At 40.1% G+C, this 27,893-nt stretch overlaps 1 protein-coding gene across 6 annotated transcripts in view; it reads right to left on the bottom strand.

The window, feature by feature from the left end:
• Nucleotides 1–10,247, bottom strand: part of RBMS2 (RNA binding motif single stranded interacting protein 2) — a 74,519-nt gene extending 64,272 nt beyond the window's left edge. For 2 of the 6 annotated variants that reach the window (XM_032348682.1, XM_032348686.1), the window contains exons 1-3: nucleotides 9,825–10,160; nucleotides 9,660–9,724; nucleotides 8,682–8,768 (exon numbers count right to left, since the gene is read on the bottom strand). In XM_032348682.1, the coding sequence (XP_032204573.1) occupies nucleotides 8,682–8,747 (66 nt within the window). In that variant the 5' untranslated portion in view covers nucleotides 8,748–8,768; nucleotides 9,660–9,724; nucleotides 9,825–10,160. The other 4 variants (XM_032348684.1, XM_032348687.1, XM_032348688.1 and 1 more) reach the window with 4 other exon arrangements.
• Nucleotides 10,248–27,893: the final 17,646 nt, after the last annotated feature.

Here is a 27,893-nt window from a genome sequence, read left to right as displayed (position 1 = left end):
AAAGTCACAATTAAATTCAGGTCTAACTCCTTATTTCATGTTTTGTATAGAATATACAATGCTGCCTTCCTTCATTTAACTTTAATTTAATGCCTAACATCAGCTTAATTACATTATTAGAAATACATACTTTTCAGTATCTACTAGGTATGGTTAAGAAGCTGTTATCAGGTGTTTTGGAGGATAACAAACTGAATGCCATTGTCTTACCTTTACAGAGTTTATATTCCAATGAAAATAAGACAATCACCTGATTCCAAAACAACGCAAAATTATATAAACAGTCATATATGAAATACAAAATATTATAGAGGCTCAGGAAAAGTCTTCTTGAGGGCTGGGAGGTAGAGGAATTAGAAGCTTGATAGAGGTAACATTTCAGCTGAACTTGAGGGTTAGACAGGATCTCCCAAGAGGGTTTGAACTGTGAGCTACTGAAGAGCCACAATCGTGCTTTAGCCCCCGAGCTGTTTAATGAATGTGGGTGCAGGGAACAAACAGAAAGGCCATTCCAAAAGGAAGGTATGGCAACAACCACAAAGGATCAGAGAGGCTGAATACTTGAGGCACAACAAAAACAAAAGCATCAGAGAGAAGAAGGACAAGAATAGGAACATATATATTTGGAAAATAAGTATCAAGTAACTCACCATAATTCTTTTTACATTTTGGCTCCCATTTTCATTAAGAAAATTCTCTCAATATCACCCCATCCTCTTTCTGCCTTTCTCTCACTTCTCTGTTCCCCATCTTTTTTTTCCCCATCTTTTTAAAATAACAACTTTATTGATATATAATTTACATACCACATAATTATCCCACTTAGAGTATAAATTCAGTGGCATTTAGATCACAGTTTCACAGCCATTATCACAATTAATTTTAGAACATTTCCATTACCCCAAAAAGAAACCCAGTACCCATTACAAGTCACTCCCCATTTTCCCCCAACCATCCCCTTCTCCCCCAGACCTAGGCAACCACTAATTTGCTATCTTCATAGATTTGCCTATTCCAGACATTTCCTTTTTTTGTTTTTTTTAAGATTATTTATTTGACAGACAGAGATGACAAGTAGTAGGCAGAGAGGCAGGCGGCAGGGAGAGGGCGGGGTGGGAGAGTAGGCTCCCTGCTGAGCAGAGAGCCTGATATGGGGCTCAATCCCAGGACCCTGAAATCATGACCTGGGCCAAAGGCAGAGGCTTAACCCACTGAGCCACTCAGGCGCCCCTACTCCAGACATTTCATATAAATGGAAGCCTAAAATATGTGGGCTTCGTGAGGGGCATCTTTGACCTAGCATAATGTTTCTCAAGGTTCATCCATTTTGTAGAATGTATCAGTATTCTATTCCATCTTATTGATGAATAAAATTCCAAAACTTCCATTATATGGGTACATACATTTTATTTATCCATTCATCAGTTGGTGGGTATCTGGGATGTTTCCACTTATTTGCTATTATTCTACCATAATGTTGCTATAAACAGAGGTGCACAGGTTTTTGTGTGGGCATGTTTTAATTTCTCTTGGGTATATACCTAGGACCGTTTTTAACCTTTTTAAAAAATTTTAATTTTTTATTTATTTGAAAGAAAGAGAGCAAGAGGAGGAGCAGGAGCAGGGGGGACAAGCAGACTCCCCACTGAGTCAGGAGCCCGAGGCAGGGCTGGATCCCAGAACCCCCCTCCCAGACCATGACTTGAGCTGAAGTCAGAAGCCGAAACCCTAGCCCACTGAGCCACCGAGGCGCCCTGACTGGTTTAACCTTTTAAGAACAGCCGAACTGTTTTCCAAAGCAGTCGCACCATTTTACATTCCCACAGTGTATGAAGAGTTCAGTTACTCCATGTTATTACCTGTCTTTTTGATCATAGGCAACCTAGTGGGTGTGAAGTGGTATCTCACTGTGGTTTTTTGATTTGCATTTCCTTGATGGCTAATGATGCTGAGCACCTTTTTCATGGATATTTACAGATCTTCTTAGAAGAAATACTTGTTCATATCTTTTGCCCATTTATTAATTGGGTTCTGCTCTCCATCTTATCGTTCTTAAAAGATCAGTCTTTACATACCATGTATACTTCATTACTTTCTTACAATCATCAACCCACTACAACCTCACTTCTGCTCCCCACTCTGAAATTGCTTGTCAGAAGTGCCAACCACCTCTGCAGTGACAAAAACCAATGGGTACTGGGGTGCCTGGGTGGCTCAGTCAGTTGAGCGTCTGACTCTTGATTTCGGCCCAGGTCATGGGATCAAGCCCCAAATGGGCCTTGTGTTCAGCAGGGAGTCTGTTGGAGATTGTTTCCTTCTTCTCCCTCTGCCCCCCCCCACTCTCTCTCTCATAAATAAATCTTATAAAAAATAAAATTAAGGGTGCCTGAGTGGCTCAGTGGTTTAAGCCTCTGCCTTCGGCTCAGGTCATGATCTCAGGATCCTGGGATCGAGTCCCACATCCAGCTCTGCTCAGCAGGGAGCCTGCTTCCCTCTCTTTCTGCCTGCCTCTCTGCCTACTTGTGATCTCTCTCTCCGTCAAATAAATAAAATCTTTTTTTTTTAAGATTTTATTTATTCATTTGACAGAGAGAGAGATCACAAGTAGGCAGAGAGGCAGGCAGAGAGAGAGGGAAAAAAAAAAGACTTTATTTATTTGACGGAGAGAGAGATCACAAGTAGGCAGAGAGGCAGGCAGAGAGAGAGGGAAGCAGGCTCCCTGCTGAGCGGAGAGCCCGATGCGGGGCTCGATCCCAGGACCCTGGGATCATGACCTGGGCTGAAGGCAGAGGCTTCAACCCACTAAGCCACCCAGGCACCCCCAAATAAATAAAATCTAAAAAAAAAAAAAAAATTAAGAAAAAAAAAAAAATCAATGGCTACTCTTCAGTCCTCATCTTCCAGGATAAAACTCTATGGTTTGTACATCCACATTATAATTCCATCTGACCTCTTAATCTATACTTTATGTCATCCTGTTTCTTGTCTGTATCCTTCTTACAGCATATTTTCTTATGGAGTTAGAAATATAAACCAGTAATCCAAGGGTATATCCAGAAAATTGCCGGTAAAAACAACTGCATAAAGCAGAGTGAAGGTAACGGAATCAAGGGCGGGGTTGGGGTGGGGGAGGTGGGGGTAGGTGCGGAAGATAAGGAAAGGCTGGATAGGAGCACCTGGGTGGCTCAGTTGGTTAAGTCTGACTCTCAATCTCAACTCAGGTCTTGATCTCAGGGTGGTGAGGTCAAGACCTCCAACAGGCTCCACACTGGGCATGGAGCCTACTTTAAAAAAATTGAAAATAAAAATTAAGGGGTACCTACGTGGCTCAGTCAGTTAAACACCTATCTGCCTTTGTCTCAGGTCATGATCCCAGAGTCCTCGGATTGGGCCCCGTATCACATACAGCTCCCAGCTCAGTGGGGAACTTGCTTCTCCCTCTCCTTCTGCCTGCCACTCACCTGCTTGTTCTCTATCTCACTCTCTCTCTGTGTGTGTGTGAAATAAATAAAATCTTTTAAAAAATAAAAATAAATATTTTTCAAATTAAAAAAAAAGGCTGGATAAATAGTGGGTATTGGGTTAGGATTTTGGCTTTGTTTAGCAGGTAATATATAGCCATTAAAGATTTTTATACAAGAAATGCTCAGTACTAGACTTACTGCTAATATATAGCCATTAAAGATTTTTATACAAGAAATGCTCAGTACTAGACTTACTGCTGGGATGCTGGAAGACTGTCATGGCAGCAAATATAAAGTTACTGGGTGGAGGGGGGAGGAGGAGTTACTAGTTGGCTCAGTCAGTTAAGGGACCAACTCCTGCTTTGGGTTCACATCGTGATCTCAGGATGCAGAGATCCAGCCCCAGGGCAGGCTCCCTGCAAAGCACAGCTAGGCTTGTCCCTCTCCCTCTGCTTCTGCCCCTGCTCTTGTGTGTTTGCTCCTCACTCACTCTCATAAATAAACAAAAAGTCTTTAAAAAAAAATCCTTTAAAGTTATCTGGGGGTCAGGGGCAAGGCCAGGAGAACCAGGAGGCAAGGAGATCATGTGGGATACTTATTACAGTAGTAAAGATAATCAGTAATGAGTGCATAAATTAGTTTGGTAGGGCTCAAAAGGTAAAAGGAAGGATCAAAGGAAAGACGCTACCACTAAACTTTAACCAACTGAGTCAACTTTATTATGGACAACAAAATAGCTGCCCCCAGTCAAGAGATGTTAAACCTAAAAGTCCTTAGTCCTCAGTTTTAATAAAGTTTGATTTGATGGAAACTAGCTGAAAGTGTAGTAGACACAGAAAAATCATCCTTCCCTGTTATAAGCATAAAAGCTTATAGCATTGCTTCCCACTTTCTTCTCTCCTAAGTAAATACTAAAAACTTTCAGGTAACTCCTGCTTCTCAGAGTGAAGTTCTGACAGGGCCCACCAGTTAGTTCCACTCCCATCCATCACTGCTTCCAACCCCCTCCTCGTATTGCTCTTAAGTCTGTTAAGATCAAGAGGAAATAGAAATTTATGCAAAGTAGGTTAGGCAAGGCAAATTATCCCAAGTTAAACACAATCTCTCTTTTTTTTTTCCACAGGAAATAGTTGTTGATGCTCTGAGGAGTTAAATTATAATAACACATGCCAGGAAGATGATGTCAGGGAAGGCGTGGTTAGGCCCTTTACAAGTCTGAGATTCCTTCAGTTCCAAACATTTCCTCTTTCAATTTCACCTACACTCAAGTCTCTCTACCAAGGCAACTCTTTCAAACACTGAAGTGTTGAGACCCTAGAACTCTGATTCTTTTACTTTTCAATTTTTAAAAAATGAACCAAAGAGTAATTGAAGCCCATTTAAACAGATGTTTTTAAAACATGCACTACATTGTGTTTCAGAATCAGTCTTTGAAATCCATATTCCCCCTTTCTGTGACTATTTTTAATTCCAAGAAAAGAATAGATATTCAACACTATATCTTGAGAAAGAATCTGCCTTTATTAGGAATTATATATTCGTTGGTTGTATTCCTGCATTTACCACAATGAAAAACAGTAAGAAAACTATGTCATGGACTCCTCAGGTAACAACTTCCCTGACAAGTGAAGTATACAAATATGCTTCCGAATAAAACAATCCTACTTTTTATTTTATTTTTTTTTAAGATTTTATTTATTTATTTGACAGAGAGAAATCACAAGTAGATGGAGAGGCAGGCAGAGAGAGAGAGGGAAGCAGGCTCCCCGCTGAGCAGAAAGCCCGATGCGGGACTCGATCCCAGGACCCTGAGATCATGACCTGAGCCGAAGGCAGTGGCTTAACCCACTGAGCCACCCAGGCGCCCCCAATCCTACTTTTTAAAGTCAAGTAAATAAAATTAACACTTTCAAAAAAGTCACAACAGTGGTATGCAAATAGTTCTTCTGAGCTCCCTGGCAATTATTTCTACTCCACAAACTAGAAGTAATGACTACAATAAATTATGATGTAAAAATCCTCCTTCAAGAAAGCAGATCTCGGGCGCCTGGGTGGCTCAGTGGGTATAAAGCCTCTGCCTTGGGCTCAGGTCGTGATCCCAGGGTCCTGGGATCAAGCCCCATGTTGGTCTCTCTGCTGGGCAGGGAGCCTGCTTCCTCCTCTCTCTGCCTGTCTCTCTGCCTACTTGTGATCTCCGTCAAATAAATAAATAAAATTAAAAAAAGAAAAAGAAAACAGATCTACAAATCTATTATACCTAGATTTTTGTAATACATAATGACAGTTAAAGCAGATATTGAGAATTTGTATTTTTTAAAAGTTTAAATTTTGATTGTTCTTTCAGTGTTTTAAACATTTTGGACAGGTCAAAGAACTTCATCGCATAGACTTGATCTACTTGAGAAACTTTCTCTACTTGAGAAACTTAATATAAATGACAAGCCAACAACAACGTTAAAACTTAACCTTGTCATAGAAAAGTCTGGTAGGATATGTACACCAAATTGCTACCAGTTATTTTCCATGAGGGTAGGATTTGGGAAAGGAACTTTAGGACAAGAAAGGAAGACTTAACTTTTTATTTTATATACACCTTTATACTTACTTTTTTTTAGTAAGCATGTCTTAAATTTACTACTAAAAACAAAAGTTACTTTAAAATGTAACCTTGGTTGGGGCATCTGGGTGGCTCAGTGGGTTAAGTCTCTGCTGTCAGCTCAGGTCATGATCTCAGGGTCCTGGGATCGAGTCCCACATCGGGCTCTCTGCTCAGCAGGCAGCCTGCTTCCCCCTGTCTCTCTCTACCTGCCTCTCTGCCTACCTGTGATCTCTGCCTGTCAAGTAAATGAATGAAATCTTTTTAAAAAAATGTAAGCTTGGGGGTGCCTGGGTGGCACAGCTGGTTAGCAGCTGACTCTTAGTTTTGACTCAGGTCTTGATCTCAGGATAATGGGATCAAGCCCTGCAATGGGCTCCACACTCAGGGCAGAGTCTGCTTGAGACTCTTTCTCCCTCTCGCTCTGTTCCTCTGCCCTCTACAAACGTGCACACCTGCACGCTTGCCTCTCTCTCAAGTATAAAATCTTTTAAAAGAGTGTGAAAAAGTAATCTTGAATGTAGAAATTTACAAATTGCATGAACAAATCCATCTAAACACTCTTCCTTTTTTTTTTTTTTTAAAGATTTTATTTATTTATTTGAGAGAGAGACAGTGAGAGAGAACATGAGCGAGGAGAAGGTCAGAGAGAGAAGCAGACTCCCTGTGGAGCTGGGAGCCCGATGCGGGACTCGATCCTCGGACTCCAGGATCATGACCTGAGCCAAGGGCAGCCGTCCAACCAACTGAGCCACCCAGGCGTCCCTAAACACTCTTCCTAAAAGAGAAACAAACACATTAAGTACTACATGTCAACACAAACACAGAGCAATGTCGTAATGCTTTAAATATACCCAATATTCACCAACCTATATGTACATACGCGAGTCATATACACAGCCACAAAGTGATGTTGTCATAACACTGACCTGTAAAAACCCACACGATTCTCGATTGCTTCTCAAACCTTACAAGTTATCAGAAGAGATATGAGATCTGAATCCTAGTCCACAATTATACCTCTTTATCCCCTACGGTATCCCAGATTTAGAAGCTGGTTAAATGCTTCCTACACTACAAGATGGAAAGGGAGTAAAGAAAGGTAAGAGAAGATTTTAGATAGCACTGAATACGTGAAGCCCTTAAGAGGAAAAAAACCTAACTTTTAGAATTTATTTTTAGTTTATTTTAATGGGTCTGGGTAACCTGAGAGACTTGGAGGAAAAAAACTGGGGAAAGTTTCATATAGTACTATATAAATTTTGAAAAGAATAAAAACAAATGAAATATCCAGTCACCTAGTGCCTGGGTTTTTCAGTTGGTTAAATGTCTGCCTTCGGTTTGGGTCATGATCTCAGGGTCCTAGAAAGGAGCCCCACGTCAAGCACCCTATCGAGCACCAATCCCTCTCCCTCAGTGACCCCCCCCCCACTCGTGGGCTCCTTATCTAAAATAAAATCTTAAAAATATATTCTTCTATCAAAATTATATATTCATATATGTATGTGTATTATTGATAACTAACAATCATATATGGACCCATATTTCTTAAGGATATAAACAGAATGAATACCATTACAAATTGCTACTAAGTGTTTTGGGTCTAAATATTTATCCACTGCCTTGATCAGACACTAGGTTTAAATTACCTATAACAATATCTTTAGATATATGAGAAAGCACCAGGAATCCTTCCCAAACCCTCCAATGCTCCATCAGATGGGTAAAAGATCCCTACACATCCATGGCATCTTTTTTCTTCAAAGAACAGCTACATAACAGAAGAGAGGGTAAAGGGTCTTTCTCCTACACCATGAAGTTCTTCCTAATCACCACTGTGTGCCCTGAAATGCCAAGAAACTGCCAAGGATATTCTCTGTTGAATGTGGGCATGACTGTCCACCTCTTGTTAAACTGCCCATGCTTCCAAGCATACCACAATTCTCTGGCATCTGCAGGTTAATCACAAAGACTCTGAGGATCCCTGCTGGGCCTGGCCATCACCAGAGGTCCAAGCACCAGCTCAGCAGCAGAACCCAAAGAATCAGAGACTGCTGCCTTAATTCCAAGGTATGTTCTCTCTTAGGACTCCTTCCCTTGGGGCTGGGTGGGACAGGGTCTCTACCTAGTCTAGAAGAGTATATATCCAGTTCTTGATGAAGCTGTCGTGATTTCACAGACTATATATTTCAGGTACCTGATAATGCTGGTGAAGTGGGTAGAAAGGAAGGGGTGGGGAGTGAAGAAACAGCTCATCAAAAAGATAAAAATAACCTTGGAGGGAGTGAGCAGGAGACCAGGGTTTGAGATGACATATTATCCCAGTGGAGACTGGCTATATCAGCAGGAAGTCAAACTAACTTCATTTCACAAAGATACAAACTTACAAGCTTGATTTGTTTTTAATACCCCTGCCTTCTCCAGCCTCACAGGCAGGGACTATAAACTGCTGGAACTTCAAAACCAGGTGAGAAAAGATGTCGAAAGAAGTGGTGGAAAGGGAGAGGCACTGAGTGGAGAGAGGAATTCCTATCCCCTCTAACTAGGAATGTTAAAGCCAAGGGCACTCCCGGATCCCCAGGAAAGGAAGTCGCTGGATTCCAAAAAGCACTTTTCCCTACCTTCTTGTTGTTCTTGTTATAGCCAAAAGTCGAAATCCCAGGCCTGGAAGTCACTGATAGCAGCATTTTCTCTTTAATATAAGGGAGCTGAGAGAGAGAAGAGGGAGAGGGAAAGGGAGGGGGAAGAGAGGGGGAAAGAGAAAATGAGAGGGAAAAGGGAGGGGGAGGAGAAAGGGGGAGAAAAGGAGCAAGAGGGAGAGGGATGGGGGGGGGCGGGTAGAGAATGAGCTAGGGCTGCTTGTTTACGTCACTGAGAGAAGTTAACCAAGAGTCTGAATGAGGCACTTCCACTGGGTCCTAATGCCCCAGATGTTATTTTATTTTCAGTCTTGGTAGTTAAAGCAAAATGAAAAGTTCTTAGGTCTACCTGTTTCAACTCCATCCCTTTTCCAGTAAGAACAGGTTCTGATTCCCTCCTAAAAGACACTAAGGATTTTTTTTCCTTTTTTTTTTTTTTTTTTTTTCCTTAGAGCTATAAGATTTAGAAGCTTGATTTTTAAAGGGACCACTGGGACACACTGCCCCAGAGAACACGTGAGGACAACTATACTAAGAACAAATATGTGAGATGAGCTCAGGACATTTCCCACACTATATACTTAGAGTGATCTTCATGCAGGAAGAAAGAACAAACAGAAGAGCAGGCCAAAGAGCAGAGACAGAGTATGGGAAGTAACTAGTTTCAGATCCTTGGATAGTTTTATTCCTCATTCCTCTTGGGTCATGCTGTTGGGCTCAGCCTCTCACTCCTTTTCAGATTCCCCCAGGCATGATTTCATACTTGAGAAGGAATTACCAAACTGGACTATGTCATGAAATTTGGTGTCTGGTGGTTTCTTTTCTTTCCCCTCAGCTTTACCAGATAAAACTGCCTACCTAGCAGTTTCTTCAACAACTCGAAACTATCTTGTTTGACTCTTTATCCCACCATTTTCTGTCATCAAGGTGCATGAAGCTCAAACAATTAAGATTACTCACCAAACGTGGAATTTATGCTCAAACTGAAGTTCGGAGTTGGAATGTTTGCTTCAAGTGTCTCTGAGCTGTAGGAAAAAAATTACTTTTAAAAGCATATGCTTCACAGAAAAGAAAATACAAAGTTCTTAGGGAAGAAGAATCTAACACAGTTGAGACAACACTCACCTCAAACAGTTTCAAAGTGATGGCCTGTAAAAGTAGCTTTAATAAGAAACTTGTAGGAAACCAAAAATTCAAGAATGATACCCAGTAATTCCTACCAATCCAAATGGAACAGTGATGTAAAATCAAAGCCTTCAAATCCCTTCTTCAGGTCACCTTGTGCCATCATAGATGTTCTGTCAAAACACAAATTAACCTTGTCTGCAGGGTTGTTGCTCCAACAAACCTTAAGCCCAAACCCTCCCTTAAATGAAGCTCCCTTCTCCCTTCTAGTTTTCAGGCCACCTTTTTGCTAGGATAATGCTACAGACAGGACTAACTATCAGCAGAGTAAATACTCGCATACCACACACAGCCCCCAATTTCTAACTTTCATTTCCAACAGGACAGGAAGTGCCTGCTCAGCTCAAGGGACACAGGAAGGGTGGGAACAGCCTCAATGTGGGAACTATAACAGAGACTGGAAGAACAGTGGCCAAATGCAATAAATAAATTACTAAAGGCATCTCTCAGTGCTACTGTATTTTTTTAAAGTCCCTTTTCTGCCCTCAGAGATTCTCATTCATTATATGCCAAAATATCCTTGCCAGTTAGGCCCTTGGTTGATTTCTCCTCCCTTAGCTTAACAATGTGGTACAAAAATCTTGATCAGTAACACCTGATTTAAAATGGAATTTATAAAGCCAGTCAACCTATTTTAATTTTTTAAAAAATTCTAACATTCTCAAGGTGTTTTGTTCTCCTCCTTTACTCCTTAATGCTCAATGATATTTTAGAATTTAAAATAGGGTCCCCTGGGTGACACAGTCAGTCAAGCACCTGACTCTTGGTTTTGGCTCACCTCCAACCCAAGTTGGAGGTGGCCCAACCCCCCCACCTCCAACTTGGGTTCTGAGTATGGGGTCTGCTTGAGATTCTCTCTCCCTCTGCCTCTGATGCTCTCTAACTCTCAAATAAAATAAATAAATCTTTAAAAAAATAAAATCTAAAATAGTTAAAACCATGAGTCTTAGAGAGACACAGCCCATGAATTCAAATGCTGACACCATCATTATTACTTATGTGACTTTACATCAAGGTACTTAACATCCCTAAATCACTCATTTGCAAAATGGAGATAATACCTACTTCATTAGTCTTTGGAATCAAATCTAAGTTCTAGTTCAGTTCTGTCACAAACTAGTGACACAGAAAATCACCTCACATGTCTGAATGTTTTCTCACCTATAAGACAGGATAAATAAAGAGTATCTCTTTCCTAAAACTGTAGTGAAAGGGGACAATACATATAAAGCCGTGAGAAAAGGGCGCCTGGGTGGCTCAGTAGGGTTAAAGCCTCTGCCTTCGGCTCCCGTCATGATCCCAGGGTCCTGGGATCGAGCCCCACGTCGGGCTCTCTGATGGGCGGCAAGCCTGCTTCTCCCCCCACCTCGCCCACCTGCCTCTCTGCCTACTTGTGATCTCTGTCAAATAAATACATAAAATCTTAAAAAAAAAAAAAAAAAAAAAGAGCCCTGAGGAAAGTCTTCAGCACTTGGTGAACACTCAATAGATATTAGCTCCATTATGACTAACTACTCTACTATCTCCCAGTGTGTATACTTTGTGGGTACTGTATAATCCAGATTGGATGATGTGAAGTGAATATTTCAAAAAACTAGTATCTTAATTACATTCAAAAGATACTAGGACTAGGCAGGCTAAACTCTAATGGGAAATACTGGATAAGAAGTTTCAGGAATCAGGAAGCCTGGGTGGCTCAGTGGGTTAAGTCTCTGCCTTTGGCTCAGGTCATGATCTCAGTGTCTTGGGATTGAGCCCTCCATCTGGCTCTCTGCTCAGCAGGGAACCTGCTTCCCCCTCTCTTTGCCTGCCTCTCTGCCTACATGTGATTTCTCTCTCTGTCAAATAAATAAAATACTAAAAAAAAAAAATCCACAAACAAACAAAAAAGAAGTTTCAGGAATCATCCATCCAACTTTTTTTCTTTCTCTATATTGTATAAGCTAACAATCTGATCATTCAAAAATTCCTAACTTTGATCTGGAAATTGGTAGAACATCTCTTATCCCTACCAAAAAAAGAAACAAAATAATACAGCATCAAACCTTACTAGATATGACACCTAGCTCCCATTTCTCTAGAGTCCTATTACTCTAAGAAATAGAAATAGATCCAGAAAAAAGAAAAGGGGAAAAAAAAGGATTTTCAACCATTCTAAGATTTAATACCATTTCTCTTCTCTAAAAGTAGACAGTATCAGGAGAATGGAAGATGGTGGCAGAGTAAGAAGACCCAAGCCTCACTCATCCCACAAATGCAACTAGATAATTATCAAATCATCCAAAGTACCCCAGAAATTGTCCTGAAGACTGGCAGAATAAGTTTTACAACTAAAGGTAGAAAAGAGGCCACATCGAAGAAGCTCTCCCAAAAAAGGGGGGGGATAAAAAATGGCACTCACATATATTTAGTATTCATAAAAATTTTCAAAAATAGAAACTAAATCCAAATGAATTTCATGTTCATATGATCTGGGAAAATACTGGTATTACAATCAATTTGAGGATATTGATTTAATTGACATTTTCAGGGGACGGCTGGATGGCTCAGTGGGATAAGCATCTGCCTTTGGCTCAGGTCATGATCCCTGGGTCCTGGAATGAAGTTCCACACCAGGCTCCTTGCTCAGCAGGAAGTCTGCTTCTCCCTCTGCTTGTGCTCTCTCTTTCTCTGGCAAATACATAAATAAAATCTTAAAAAAAAAAAAGTTTTCAGGGATACCTGACTGGTTCAGTCGGTGGAGCATGACTCTTGATACTGGTGTTACAAGTTTGAGCCCCATGTTGGGTGCAGAGATTACTTAAAAAAAAAAAAAAATACAATCTTGGGACACCTGGGTGGCTCAGTGGGTTAAAGCCTCTGCTTTCAGCTCGGGTCATGATCCCAGGGTCCTGGGATCAAGTCCCGCATCGGGCTCTCTGCTCAGCAGGGAGCCTGCTTCCCCTCTCTCTCTGCCTACTAAATAAAATAAACATTTAAGACTTTTACTGAAGGGAAGGGAAGGGAAAGGAAGGGGAGTGGGGGAACCTGGCTGGCTCAGTCAATAGAGCATGCAATTTTTGATCTGGGGGGGTTGTAAGTTTAAGCTCCACACCAGGTATAGAGACTACTTAAAAATAAAATCTTTAAAATATATAAAAATAAAGTAAAAGTAGACAATCTATCAAATAGAAGGAAGATAAAGAAGAATCCAATTAAATAAATGCTATTTTATGTGAGCTAATACAAAACCCTAGGTTTTTATAGTCTGTCTTCTCAGGGCCACAGAAGTAAAAATGACGTAGGTTTATGAACTGATGCTAAAGGCTAATTATGTCAAATGGCACTAACAAGACTGTAAACTACATCCTTTACTCTGGTAAGTATTTTTTAAAAGAAGGTTATGGAATTTTGTGGAAGTGATAGAGAATGCAATAATAGAGTTCCATGGTTAGACTCAGGAGACAAAGGAGAGGAGGAAGAATCCTATTTCTTCAGTGTATTTCACACCCATACCCACCTGCTTTGCCAATTATATGGCCCACATTTTTCAAGATCTACTCAATGCCTCTCCAATTCTTGATTCTCATGGGCCCAGCACTCAAAAGTTATTCTGAGGAGAAAAAGTAAAATGGGAGTTATTAGAGATTTGTCTTGGAAAGAGACATTTGCACCTCTGATTCAATATAGCCTCATTTTTTTATTTCTCCAGAAAAACAAACTTTGAAATAAGTGTCTCAAGTAAAGGATCTAGGGCTAGATCCAATGTGATTCGTATACTGAAAGATGTTTGCATGCAACTATCAAGCCCTCCACATCAGGGTAGAGAATTCAAAAGAACCTATCATCTGCAGATGTGCTAGGCCCTGTGAAAGATATTCACCTGGAGCCAGGGTGATGGAGAACATGCATATGAAAGCAGGGAGACAGGGACAGTTTGCTAGAAAAACTCTGAGTTTGGTTCAGAAACCTGAACAAGGTATATTAGGGCCAAGGATCCTTTTCCCCCTGTTGCTGTTAGTAGTCTCCTGTGGATTATCTTTCCTCCCCTTGATTAACTTATGTGCTCAGAGACTAGAAAATGGAAAGATACCAAAAAGTTTAATTTATTTCATGGTAAAAAGATGAGGTAATACCTCAGGAAGAAGTAAAACAAAGAGTTATTTAACACATCACCTTCCTTTTTTTTTTTTTTTTAAGATTTTATTTATTTATTTGATAGAGAGAGACACAGTGAGAGAGGGGAACACAAGCAGAGTGGGAGAGGAGGAAGCAGGGTTCTGGCCGAGCCGGAAGCCCAATGTGAGGCTTGAGGCTCGATCCCAGGACCTTGGCAGACGCTTAATGACTAAACCCCAGGCACCCCAACACAACAGCTGTCTTAAGAAGGAAAACTTAAGGGGCACCTGGGTGGCTCAGTAGGTTAAGCCTCTGCCTTCGGCTCAGGTCATGATCTCAGGGTCCTGGGATCGAGCCCCACATTGGGTGCTTCCCCCTCTCTCTCTGCCTGCCTCTTTGCCTACTTGTGATCTCTCTCTGTCAATTAAATAAATAAATTATTAAAAAAAAAAAAGAAGGAAAACTTAAGGAGCTGAATCAAACAACAAAGAAAAGTTTACCTTCACCCCCTTCTGACAGAGGATGGAATGACAAAATTGCCTTTAAACTAGAAATTGGGGAAGTCTGGCTTCTTAACTCCTTGAGTCAGTCCACTGGAAAACAGGGAAAAAGACAACTTTGAAGAATTATTTACCTCAGATTCAATATCAGTGCTTATAGTACATTCTCCTCTCCTACAGCAACAGGTAGTTTTGGCCAAAAATTACTATAGGGAATATCCTACCAAATTTTCAAGTACACTTTTCCTTTGCCAGACACTAAATAAATACAGGAGTCAAATCATCTAGAATCACTGGGCCAGAAAATTAGCATAATATAGAAAAAATTGACTAGACTGGATTCTATGTATACCCAGAATGAACTACATTGATTACATGGTAATATTATATCCTCTAAATGTATATTTCCTTTGCACCTGACACATTAATCTTACTTGGCCTCAGCTATCCTTAAAATAAATAACTCAGATGATCCCCACAACTGAATTCAACAATTAGGCTGAACAAATGAAATGGTTGTTTCTTTAGGTCAAATACGAATGTCTTCAAACAGATCAATATTGGCAATTTCATATAGTTAAATCTAACACTGCAAAAAGTGTGAAACTGGGGTGCCTGGGTGGCTCAGTGGGTTGAGCCTCTGCCTTCGGCTCAGGTCATGATCTCAGGGTCCTGGGATCGAGCCCCACATCCGGCTCTCTGTTCAGCGGGGAGCCTGCTTCCCCCACTGCCCCTGCCTGCCTCTCTGTCTACTTGTGACCTCTGTCTGTCAAATAAATAAATAAAATTTAAAAAAAAAAAAAGTGTGAAACTGTGAGGATGATACAGATTCAGAATACTAATTAACTGCATAGTTCCTTTCCTTTCTCCTCTCTCAATTTCAGAGGAAAAAAAAAACTTAGAAGGGTGCCAGAGCAGCGCAGTTGAGAGTCTGACTCTTGATTTCAGCTTAGGTCATGATCTCGGGATCCTGAGATTGAGCACCCAAACAGGCTCCATGCTCATCATAGAGTCTGCTTGCCCTCTCCCTCTGCTGCTCCCCCCTGCTCTCTTTCCTCCCTCTCAAATAAATAAAATCTTAAAAAAAAAAAAAACCCAAAAAACTAAAGAGGTAAACTCACTTGCAAAGATCGTGGCAGTCAAACAATGGCATAATTGACACCAGAATCCACACTTTCTGTTTCTCAATTCAAATTCCTTTCTAGGGACACCTGGGTGGCTCAGTGGGTTAAGCCCCTGCCTTCGGCTCGGGTCGTGATCTCAAGGTCCTGAAATCGAGCCCTGGATCAGGCTCTCTGCTTGGCAGGGAGCCTGTTTCCCCCTCTCTCTCTGCCTGCCTCTCTGCCTACTTGTGGTCTGTTAAATAAGTAAAAATATTTAAAAAAAAAAAAAATTCCTTTCTATACCGGGGCTCCTGGGTGGCTCAGTAGGTTAAAGCCTCTGCCTTCAGCTCAGGTCATGATCCTGGGGTCCTGGGATCCAGCCCCGCATCGGGCTCTCTGCTCGGTGGGGAGCCTGCTTCCCCCTGCTTCTCTACTTGTGATCTCTCTCTCAAATAAATAAATAAAATCTTTAAAAACAACAACAACAAATTCCTTTCCATACCAATCTGATTTGTCTATAAAATTAAAAATTCTGATGGGGACCCTGGATGGCTCAGTCTGTGGAGCATGAGACTCTTGATCTCAGGGTCATGAATTCAGGCACCCACTTGGGTATGGTGCCTACTTAAAAAAAAAATTAATTAAAAAATAAAAATAAAAATTCTGATGAAGAATTTAAATAATAAATTTGGGGAGGGCGCCTGGGTGGCTCAGTTGGTTAAGTGCTGGCCTTCAGCTCAGGTCATGATCCCCTGCGTCCTAGGATGGAGTCCCACACTGGGCTCCCTGCACAGCACTGAACCTGCTTCTCCTTCTGCCTATTGCTCCCCCTGCTTGTACTCTCCCTCTCTCTCTCTGACAAATAAATAAAATCTTAAAAAAAAACACACACACACAACAACAACAACAAAAAACCCAGAGATCTATTTTGGGGTCAAAAGTAAAAAAGGAATAATCCTATGGTTCCAGAAGTGAAAGTTCAACTATTCTCCTCAAACCAGCTCTTTATGTCAAGTAGCAGTGATGAACAATACTTTGGCCTATTATTAAATTGCATAATGGACAATATTTCTAGGACTACGCTTATAATGGAAACAACAAGATTTGTAGAAAACTACAGCTGTTGGATAGATATACGAAAAGATGCTCAATATCACTAATCATTAGGAAAATGCAAATCAAAATCACACTGACATATCACCTTATACCTGTCAGAATGGCTAAAATAAAAAACTCAAGGAATAAGTGTTGATGAGGATGTGAAGAAATAGGAACCCTCGTGCAGTTGGTGGTAATGCAAACTGGTACAGCCACTGTGAAAGAATATGGATGTTATTCAAAAAGTTAAAAAATAGGGGCGCCTGGGTGGCTCAGTGGGTTAAAGCCTCTGCCTTCAGCTCAGGTCATGATCCCAGGGTCCTGGGATGGAGTCCCCATCGGGTTCTCTGCTCTGCAGGGAGCCTGCTTCCTCCTCTCTCTCTGCCTGCCTCTCTGCCTACTTGTGATCTCTGTCAAATAAATAAATAAAATCTTAAAAAAAAAAAAAAGTAAAAAATTAGAACAACCCTACAATCTACTGATTGCACTACTGGGTATTTACCCCAAAAATACAAAACACCAATTCAAAGAGATGCATGCACCCCTATGTTTACAGCAGCATTACTCACAATAGTCAAATTATGGGAGAAGCCCTAAGTTTCCATAGACTGATGAACGGATAAAGAGAAGATGTGGTGTATGCATATACAATGGAATATTATTCAGCCATAAGAAGAATGAAATTTTGCCATCTGCAATGACATGGAGAGAGCTAGTGAGTATAATGTTAAGTGAAATAATGGGGCCCCTGGGTGGCTCAGTTGGTTAAGCAACTGCATGCGGCATATATCACAATCCTGGAGTCCCAGAATCAAGTCCAGAATCAAATCAGGCTCCCTGCTCAGCAGGGAATCAGCTTTTGCCCCTGACCTACCCCCTCTCATGTTCTCTCTCTCAAATAAATAAAATCTTTTTTTTAAATGTTAAAGGAAATAAATCAGTCAGAGAAAGACAAATACTATATGATTTCATTAATATGTCAAATCAAAGAAACAAAGGAGCAAAGTAAAAAAAAAAAAAGAAAAGAGAGAGAGAGACACATACAAACCAAAATCAGACTCCTTAAGCTATAGAGAACAAACCGATAGCCATCAACCGATAACCCACCAGAGGGGAGGTAGAAGGAGGGTTGGAAAGAAACAGGTGCTGTGGATTAAAGAATATACATATGATGAGCACTGAGTAATGTGTAAGAATTGTATAGTCACTATATTATACACCTGAAACTAATATAACACTGTATTTTTTTATAACACTGTATGCTAACTACACTGGAATTAAAATACAAAGCTTAATAATTTTTAAAAAACCTACAGTTGCTGGGAAGTACTGCTAATTAAGTGTTTGAGATTCTATTTAAGGTCTGATTTACTATATATTTGGAAAGTAATTTGCTTGAATTCTGCTTTCCTTCTGGGGATAACTTGTATCATATCCTGAAACTCAGATGAAACATAAGATTTGAATATAAAAAATTGTTCTTAAAATATCAATCTACATGGGGTGCCTCAGTGGCTCAGTGGGTTAAGACTCTGCCTTCGGCTTGGGTCATGATCTTAGAGTCCTGGGATCCAGCCCTACATTGGGCTCTCTGCTCAGCAGGGAGCCTGCTTCCTCCCCACCCCACCCCCACCTGCCTCTCTGCCTACTTGTGATCTCTGTCAGATAAATAAATAAAGTCTTTTTTTTTTAATCAATCTATATTATTTATAAGGACACTAGTCACTTGGAGGTTTTACCAGAAGCATAAGCTTGATGAGGACTGGGACCATTTGGTGTATACTACTATATCCCTAGCATATAACAATATCTGGCTAATTTATTCTTTTTCTTTTTTAAATATTTTATTTATTTATTTGACAGACAGAGATCACAAGTAGGCAGAGAAGCAGGCAGAGAGAGAGGAAGGGAAGCAGGGTCCCTGCTGAGCAGATGTGGGGCTTGATCCCAGGACCCTGGGATCATGACCTGAGCCTAAGGCAGAGGCTTTAACCCACTGAGCCACCCAGGAAACCCTGGCTAATTTATTCTTTTAAGATTTTATCTATTTGAGAGAAAGAGCAGCAGAGGGGCAGAGGGAGAGAGAGAAGCAGACTCCCCACTGACAGGGACCCCAGTGTTGCAGGGTTCAGTCCCAGGACCCCGAGATCATGACCTCAGCCGAAGTCAGACACTTAACCAACTAATCCACCCAAGCACGCTTATCTGGCTAATTTAAAATTAAAACATAATTTATGTTCAAGAATTAGCTGAAAGACCCCAATGTTTATAGCAGCAATGTCCACAATACCCAAACTACGGAAAGAGCCTATATGTCCACCTAGAGATGAATGGATAAACAAGATGTGATATACACACACACACACACACACACACAGAATATTATGCAGCCATCGAAAAAGTGAAATCTTAACATTTGCAGCAACATGGATGGAACTAAAGGGTATTACACTAAGGAAAATAAGTCAATCAGAGAAAGACAATTATATCATCTCACTGATACGGAATTTGAGAAACAAGGCAGAGGATCATGAGGAAAGAGAGGAAAAAATGAAATGGGACGAAACCAGAGAGGGAGACAAACCATGAGAGACTCTTAATCTCAGAAAGAATGAAGAGGTGAGAGGGATGGGGTGGCTCGGTGATGGACAGTGGGGAGGGTGTATGCTATGGTGAATGCTGTGAATTATGTAGAACTGATAAATCACAGGCCTGTACCCCTGAAACAAATAACACATTATATGTTAATTAAAAAAAAAAAAAGAATTAGCTGAAAGAATACAATTTCCACTTCATTTAAGTACATCCACTGGGTAAGTGAATTCTCAATGAATACTAAGATAACACTGCCACCTCCTGGGTAATATAGGTCATGCAACCTCTTGCAAACACAGGGAAAACAAAGCATAGCATTTAGGAAGATCAGAAGTTTGAAATTTAAACCCAGCTCTACCATTTTCTGTATTAAACTGGAAAATCTCAATCATTTTTTTAAAGATTTTATTTATTTATTTGACAGAGAGATCACAAGAAGGCAGAGAGAGAGGGGGAAGCAGGCTCCCTGCTAAGCAGAGAGCCCAATGATGCGATGATGCCAGGCTTAATCCCAGGACCCTGAGGTCATGACCTGAGCCAAAGGCAGAGGCTTAACCCACTGAGCCACCCAGATGCCCCAAGTATTTTTATTTTATTTTTTTATTTTATTTTTTTTTAAGATTTTATTTATTTATTTGACAGAGAGAGATCACAGGTAGGCAGAGAGGCTGGCAGAGAGAGAGAGAGAGAGAGAGGGAAGCAGGCTCCCCGCTGAGCAGAGAGCCCGATGCGGGGCTCCATTCCAGGACCCTGAGATCATGACCCGAGCCGAAGGCAGCGGCTTAACCCACTGAGCCACCCAGGCGCCCCCAAGTATTTTTATTTTAAATAAAAAAATGTGAACCATCAAAAACCCCCACAAACTACTAGGGTTGTGTCAAAAGATTCAAGAGTCAACTTGATGGAACTTTCAGTGTCTAAAGATAAGACAACTTGAGCATTAAAATAAAATAATTTTTTAAAAAACTATCAACTATGTAAACATATCAAAATTATTAAAATTCATAAATTTATAAGTTTTTAAAAGTCTAACTGAGCACCTTTAAAGGATATTATGGAACCAACTTATTCTGAAAATTAGCAAGAGAAACAAATCAAATAGCCTATCTTTTCCATATGAACCATTATCCCTAGTTGATAAGGCAAAATCCTTTAAAAGAAGAATTCAAAATAATAAAGAAATAAGTAATGACAAAAGAGCACCACTTACTCTGCAACCCTTAGTGAAACAATTGATCTAAGCAATGATTGTCAAAGATTACTAAAACCAGGAGTTCCTGGTTGGCTCAGTTGGTCATCAGACTCTCAATCTTAGGGTCATGAGTTTGAGATCCACGTTGGGTGTAGATTACTTAAAAAGAAAAAAAAAAAAAAAAAAAGAGGGGCGCCTGGGTGGCTCAGTGGGTTAAAGCCTCTGCCTGCGGCTCAGGTCATGATCCCAGGGTCCTGGAATCAAGCCCCGCATCAGGCTCTCTGCTCTGCAGGGAGCCTGCTTCCTCCTCTCTCTCTCTGCCTGTCTCTCTGCCTAGTTGTGATCTCTGTCTGTCAAATAAATAAATAAAATCTTTAAAAAAAAAACAACATATATTTATGACCAAGTAGAATATATCTGAAGGATGCTAGAATGTTTTAACATTGGAAAATATGCATAATTAACCACATCAACAGATTAATAGAGGGAATCTATTTGATCTTCCTGTTCATTGCAGAAAAAGTATCTGATAAAATTAAATGCCTTTTCCTTCCCAAAGCAAAACAGACAAGAAAAGGAACGTGGTGATACACCTGATAAAGAGCTTATCAGGGAGGTTCCTGGCTGGCTCAGTCTGTAGGCTGGGAGTCTTGATATAGCGCTGGTGAGTTCAAGCCCCACCTTGGTTGTAGAAATGACTTTAAAAAAAAAGTTTATCAGGGAAACAGGGCCAATAGGTAACAAGTTCTGTTAACTATTTTATTGGACATCTTATTGCCCAATAAGAAAAAGAAAGAAATGGTATAAGGATTAGAAGAAACAAAAGTGTCATTCACAATGGTATTCATTAGGAAGATGAATGTACAGATGAATTGTTGGGGCTAAAAAGAGAATTCAGGGGCGCCTGGGTGACTAATTTTTTTTTTTTTAAATAAAAACAGGGGCGCCTGGGTGGCTCAGTGTGTTAGAGCCTCTGCCTTCGGCTCAGGTCATGATCCCAGGGTCCTGGAATGGAGCCCCGCATCAGGCTCTCTGCTCAGTGGGGAGCCTGCTTCCTCCTCTCCCTCTCTCTGCCTACTTGTGATCTGTCAAATAAATAAATAAAATCTTTAAAAAATAAATATAAAAAACATACATATAAGTAAAACAAACAGAAGCACTCTCCCTGAAATCTAGGTTCTCCTCCAGCTTTTTTTTTTTAATATATATATATTTATTTGAGAGAAAGATGGACAGAGAGAACACAAGCATGGGGAGGGGCAGAGAGGGAGAGGGACAAGCAGACTCCCCTCCAAGGGAGGAGCTCAACCGAGGGCTCAATCCCAGGACCCTGAGATGATGACCTGAGCCGAAGTCAGAAGCTTAATCCACTGAGCCACTCAGGTGCTGCAACCTATTCTTGTTCCTTTCATTTTCCCCATAGTTTAGAGCACCTGGCTGGCTCAGTTGGGAGAGCATGTAACTCTTTTTTTTAACATTCAAATCTTGATCTTGAGGTTATGAGTTCGAGTCCAACATTTGTAGAGATTACTTAAGTAAATAAAATAAAAATAATAATTGTCCTATAGTTAGAGTAATCTACATTTACTAAGTGTCCTCATCTCTCATTGTTTTTCCCCATATGTTTTTGTTTGTTTGTTTTTTACTGTATTTTATGTTATGTTAGAGTTGGGAAATCATTAGTGGGTTATATAAAAATACAACATTTGGGGCAACTGGCTGGCTCAGTCAGAACTGTGTGTGACTCTTGATCTTGGGGTTGTGAGTTCAAGCCCCACTTTGGGTGTAGAGATTTCAGTAAATTTTTTTTTTAAGATTTTATTTATTTATTTGACAGAGATCACAAGCAGGCAGAGAGAGAGAAGGGACGCAGGCTCCCTGCAGAACAGAGAGCCCAATGCAGGGCTCTCGATCCCAGGACCCTGAGATCATGACCTGAGCCGAAGGCAGAGGCTTTAACCCACTGAGCCACCCAGGTGCCCCAAATATTTTTTTTTTAAAGGGGAAAAAAAATCCTTACATGGCAAAAACCACAAAAGGAAAACCAAAAGTCAAATGATAAACCAGGACAAGGAGAGGCAATGTATGCAACTTATCTTATATAAAGCTAATTTCCAAAATATGTTCAGAGTTCTTCTAAATCAATATCAAAATTTTAATACCCAACAGAAAATGGGGAAATATATAATTCATAAAAAAACAAATAATTCTTAACCTTAGAAAAAGATCCTCAATCTCATAATTTATAAAAAGTTAAAATAAATACAAACACTTAGAAATGATTTAATATGTATTGGAATGGGAAACATTTTTAAAAAGGTGATAATCACCTGAGATGAGGGCAGAAAAACAAGCATCTCCACACTGCTGGTGAGACTATAAAATGATATGACCAATAGGAAGCAATTTAGCAACATCAGAATTACAAACATATATACCTTTTGACTCAGCAATTCTAATTCTAGGAATTTATCCTCGAGTTATATTTGCAAACCTGCAAAATGACAAGATATTTAGTATTATTCACTGCAGCACTGTAATACCTAGGGTAACCATAAAACCATAAAAAATATTGTCCAAATTGGGACACCTTTTTTTAATTTCAAAGAGAGAGAGTGCACAAACAGGCAGAGCTGCAGGCACAGCAAGAGAGAAGCAGACAGAGGGAGAGGGAGAAGCAGGCTCCCTGCTGAGCAGAGAGCTCCCTATGGAGCTTAATCCTAGGACCCTGGGATCAAGCTGAAGGCAGAGGCTTAATCGAATGAGCCATCCAGGCACCCCCAAATTGGGACACTTTTATAAGAGAAAGGGGATACTAGGCCCTTTTGTACCTTCTAAATTTTGAACCAAAATTCAGATGAGTAAATAAAATCATAAAATAGTCCCAGCAATGAATTTTTTTTTTTAAAGATTTTATTTATGTGACAGACAGAAATCACAAGCAGGCAGAGAGGCAGGCAGAGAGAGAGGAGAAAGCAGGCTCCCCTCGGAACAGAGAGCCCGATGCGGGGTTCGATCCCAGGACCTGGGGATCATGACCTGAGCTGAAGGCAGAGGTCTTAACCCACTGAGCCACCCAGGTGCCCCTCAGCAATGAATTTTAATTTATAAGTTTTACAATCTGTATTTTCCCCCTGTTTGAGCTGCTATGCTCAATAATAAAAATGCTGTTAAATACTGTGATCCTATAGAGTTTCCTAAATTGTTTTTTTTTAAGATTTCATTTACTTGAGAGAGAGAGAGCATGAGAGCATGAGGGTGGGGAGGGTCACAGGGAGAAGCTAACTCCCTAACAAGCTGGGATCCCAATGTGGACTCGATTCTAGGACTTCACGATCATGACCTGAGCTGAAAGGAGTCGCATAACCAACTGAGTCACCCAGGTGCCCTTAGTAACCTTGTTTTTAAATCATTTTAATTCTGCTATAAATAACATGAGAACTGTGCAAAACAAAAATACTTAAGAACAACTTTAAATCAAGTACCACTATTGTCAGTAACTATCACAGAAATATGTATATGTATTACCTTTTTCCAATTTCTGTGTTTAATAATCTCACAATTATATTAATCATTTTCATACATCATAAATTTGGCACCTTCTGTACTTTTTCATCTAAATTAAACTGAACTAAACTGGAATAATAAATGTAAATAAACAAATAAATACACTTACCCTTGAAAATCTCTTACCTAAGTGGTAGTTACTATACATATTACCTGATAATCTAAAATTTTTTTACGTAAGGGAGGTAGGCAGGGGGATGGGTTAAACAGGTGATAGTAAGGAGGACACTTGTTGAGATGAGCACGGGGTGTTGTTAAGTAAAAAGCCACTAAATTCTACACCTGAAACTAGTAACACACTGTATGTTAACTAACTGGAATTTAAATAAAAACCTGAAAAACAAAAATAAATAAATTAATTAAAATTGTTTCCTCTAAATTTCCCAACATAAGAGAGTTATAATAGCAGCTTTAGCAAACTGAGAGGCAAAATAGGATAATGTAAAATTTTTCAAATTACATAAAATCTTGAGAAATTATAGTTTATGGAGTGTTAAATAGACGAATGTGGTTAAAATTAACTTTATGTAGTTTTTTAGAGAATGGTTTTGTTTATTGTGTGGTAACACAAGATTCTGAAAACATCTTTCATGTTCTTTAGGTTAAAAAAACAAGTATTAAAATGTTACCAGGGGCGCCTGGGTGGCTCAATTGTTAAGCCTCTACCTCCAGCTCAGGTCATGATCCCGGAGAACTGGGATCAAGCCCCGCATCAGGCTCCCTGCTCGGCAGGAACCCTGCTTCTCTCTCTCCCACTCTTCCTGCTTCTGTTCCCTATCTTGCTCTCTCTCTCTCTCTCTTTCAAATAAATAAATAAATAAATAAATAATCTTAAAAAAAAAAAATGTTACCAACCACAACCATCCACCAAAGGTTTTTTCTTTTTGCTGTTTCAAATTCTTTCAAATTCACTTTCGTCTATTAAGAGGTTTTTTAGGGGCGCCTGGGTGGCTCAGTCAGTTAAGCATCTGCCTTTCGCTCAAGTCATGATCCCATCCTAGGATGGATCCCACACTGGGCTCCCTGCTCAGGGGGAGGCTGCCTCTCCCCTTGCTTATGCTCTCTCTCCCTCTCTCTGACAAACAAAATCTTTAAAAAAAAAAAAAGTTTTTAAAAATCTTTACATTCTCTTAGCATATTATAATGATTCACACTTGCTATAATCTATTCTATGGCCATCAAAGAAACCAATTTACAGAGAGATTATTTGGCAAAAGAGACAATATGTATTAGGCATTGTAAATTTGACCCAGTGTAGTGATATATTATGATTTTTTTTCACATCCTCTTGTGTATATTTTTTCAGTCTTATAAAATTTAGTTTTGGGGCGCCTGGGTGGCTCAGTGGGTTAAGCCGCTGCCTCCTGCTCAGGTCATGATCTCAGGGTCCTGGGATCGAGTCCCGCATAGGGCTCTCTGCTCAGCAGGGAGCCTGCTTCCTCCTCTCTTTCTCTCTCTGCCTACTTGTAATCTCTCTCTGTCAAATAAATAAATAAAATCTTTAAAATAAAAAAAACTGTTAAAATTTAGTTTTGTAATTATTAAACTGAACAGGAATTAGAAACATACACTGGGATAGATCATAGATACATCTGAATTTATATGAAATTTCATTTACTCCATGAAGGTTTAACATCAAGTTATTTATGTATTCAAGAGAGAGCAAACCAGCATGTTATTGGGCGGGGGGGGAGAAAAGAGAGGGAGATGGACAAGCAGATTCTGCACTGACTTGGAGCCTGACCCAGGGCTTGATCCCACAACCCTGAGATCAGGACCTGAGCCAAAATCTAGAGTCAGACCCTCAACTGACTGAGCCACCCAGGTATCCCAAGCACTGCTTTCTCATTTCTTTCAATAGTCAGAAAATGGTTTTGTTTATTTTTGCTTTACGTCTGGATTCCCTGGCTCCAAGCCAGCACACGATAGGCCAATGAATAAATACTCACTGAATGAATGGAAGATGATGTTAGAGCCCCCCAGGACTTATATTTTAACCAGTATTATTTTATATATATAATATATATACATACATATGTTATATATACAAAATATAATATTTAACCAGATTATCTTTTGCAAATGGAAAAACTAAAGCAGGAAGGCATGTGCACCAATAATAACATTAGCAGGACAAAGATTTATGAAAAAAAAGTTTATGTGAAATCTTTCATTTGCACTAATTAATAGCCTAGCTACAATCTAAAGAGTAGAACGAATGAGAATCTCTAAATCATAACAAACACATTCCCCAAACACAAACCAAGTTTCCAATATTGTACCACAGAGGATTTAGCTTTTCTGATTTAGGTTCAAAATCATTAAGACCAATCCTCCCGGGGCGCCTGAGTGGCTCAGTGGGTTAAAATCTCTGCCTTTGGCTTAGGTCATGATCTCAGGGTCCTGGGATCTAGCCCCGCATCGGGCTCTCCACTCAGCGGGGAGCCTGCTTCCCCCTCTTTCTCTGCCTGCCTCTCTGCCTACTTGTGATCTCTAGCAAATAAATAAATAAAATCTCTAAAAAAAAAAAAAAAAAAGACCAATCCTTCCCCATACACCACAAAACTCTGGCAGAACCAGGGACTGACCTAAAAACCTACTATTAGACATGACAGAGGATTTCTTTCATATTATCGAAAGCCTCATTTCTAGCTGGTCATGTCACAGTTGGCAAATACTTTTGCACAGATTTAACTAGATGGGTCTTTTTCAAATCAAGAACAAAAAAAGGATCTGACACTACCAAGCTTTAACCACCTGGAATGACAAACTTGTTCTTCTTGAATATTTTATACTTTACACAATATTTTGGGTGTCCCAAGTCACTAGTTCATGCTCCATCCTCATGTAAATCTAACAATACTGTAGTAGAAGAAGAATCACACTGAAGGTCAAAGGGCAGCTGGAAGCTAGTTCTCTATGCTAAGAACCTCCCCTTCTACAGGTAGATTTACTTCACTGCTCAACATGTTCCTCTAGTCAGAGAGAACTGGGAAGAAGATTGAGGACCTCATTACTGACTATAATTAAGGCTAATTCATAAAAGCAGGGGGAGGAAATAAAAGGAAGCAATAACTTCTAGGTAATGTTCAGAAATACTAACATATGTATCGCTTTCTTGATAGCTTAAAACGCTTCAGAGAAATTACATTCCTGTGAAAAAGGATAAGATTAGCTTTATTATATTTGGAAAAACTAATGCTGGCTTGAGTTTATACTACCAGAACTCTCTTTTTTAAAAAAAATATTTATTTATTGAGGGAGTGGGAGCACAAGCAAGTGTTGGAGGGAAAAGGGAGAGGGAGAAACAGACATCCTGCTGAGCAAGAAGCCGGAACTCCTGCTCCATCCCAGGACCCTGGGATCATGACCTGAGCGGAAGGCAGACGTTTAACCAACTGAGCCACCCAGGTGCCCCTACCAGAACATTCTTAAAGTCATGGGCAAAGCCACGCAGGAGGCAGCTGAGAGCAAGTTAGAGTTCCTGAGTTAGAGAGAGTCCCAAGAGAAGATAGGGCAGATATGGTATGAATGCCAGAGGGAAAAACAAACAAAAGAAAGGTCACTCTATCTGGTTTCAAACCCAAAAAAACCCCTCCATCCCTAACCAAAGCAAAGGAGAACTGCCTTTCTACAAAACACACCAGAAAATGGTTTTTGATATTTATTCTCCCAAATGCCCTTGATGCTCATTTTAATCCCTAAATGAAAAGTGAAGGTAGTGTGCAACCTTGATCTCAGGGTTGTAAATTCGAGCCCCACGTTAGATGGAGAAATTACAAATTTTTAAAATTTTTATTTATTTATTTGACAGAGAGAGCACAAACAGGCAGAGCAGCAGGCAGATGGCCAGGGA

The sequence above is a fragment of the Mustela erminea genome, chromosome 6 (assembly GCF_009829155.1).
Source record: "Mustela erminea isolate mMusErm1 chromosome 6, mMusErm1.Pri, whole genome shotgun sequence".
NCBI lineage: Eukaryota > Metazoa > Chordata > Mammalia > Carnivora > Mustelidae > Mustela > Mustela erminea.
The sequence above is the reverse complement of the archived record's forward strand: the minus strand, read 5'-3'. Positions and strand labels throughout refer to the sequence as shown.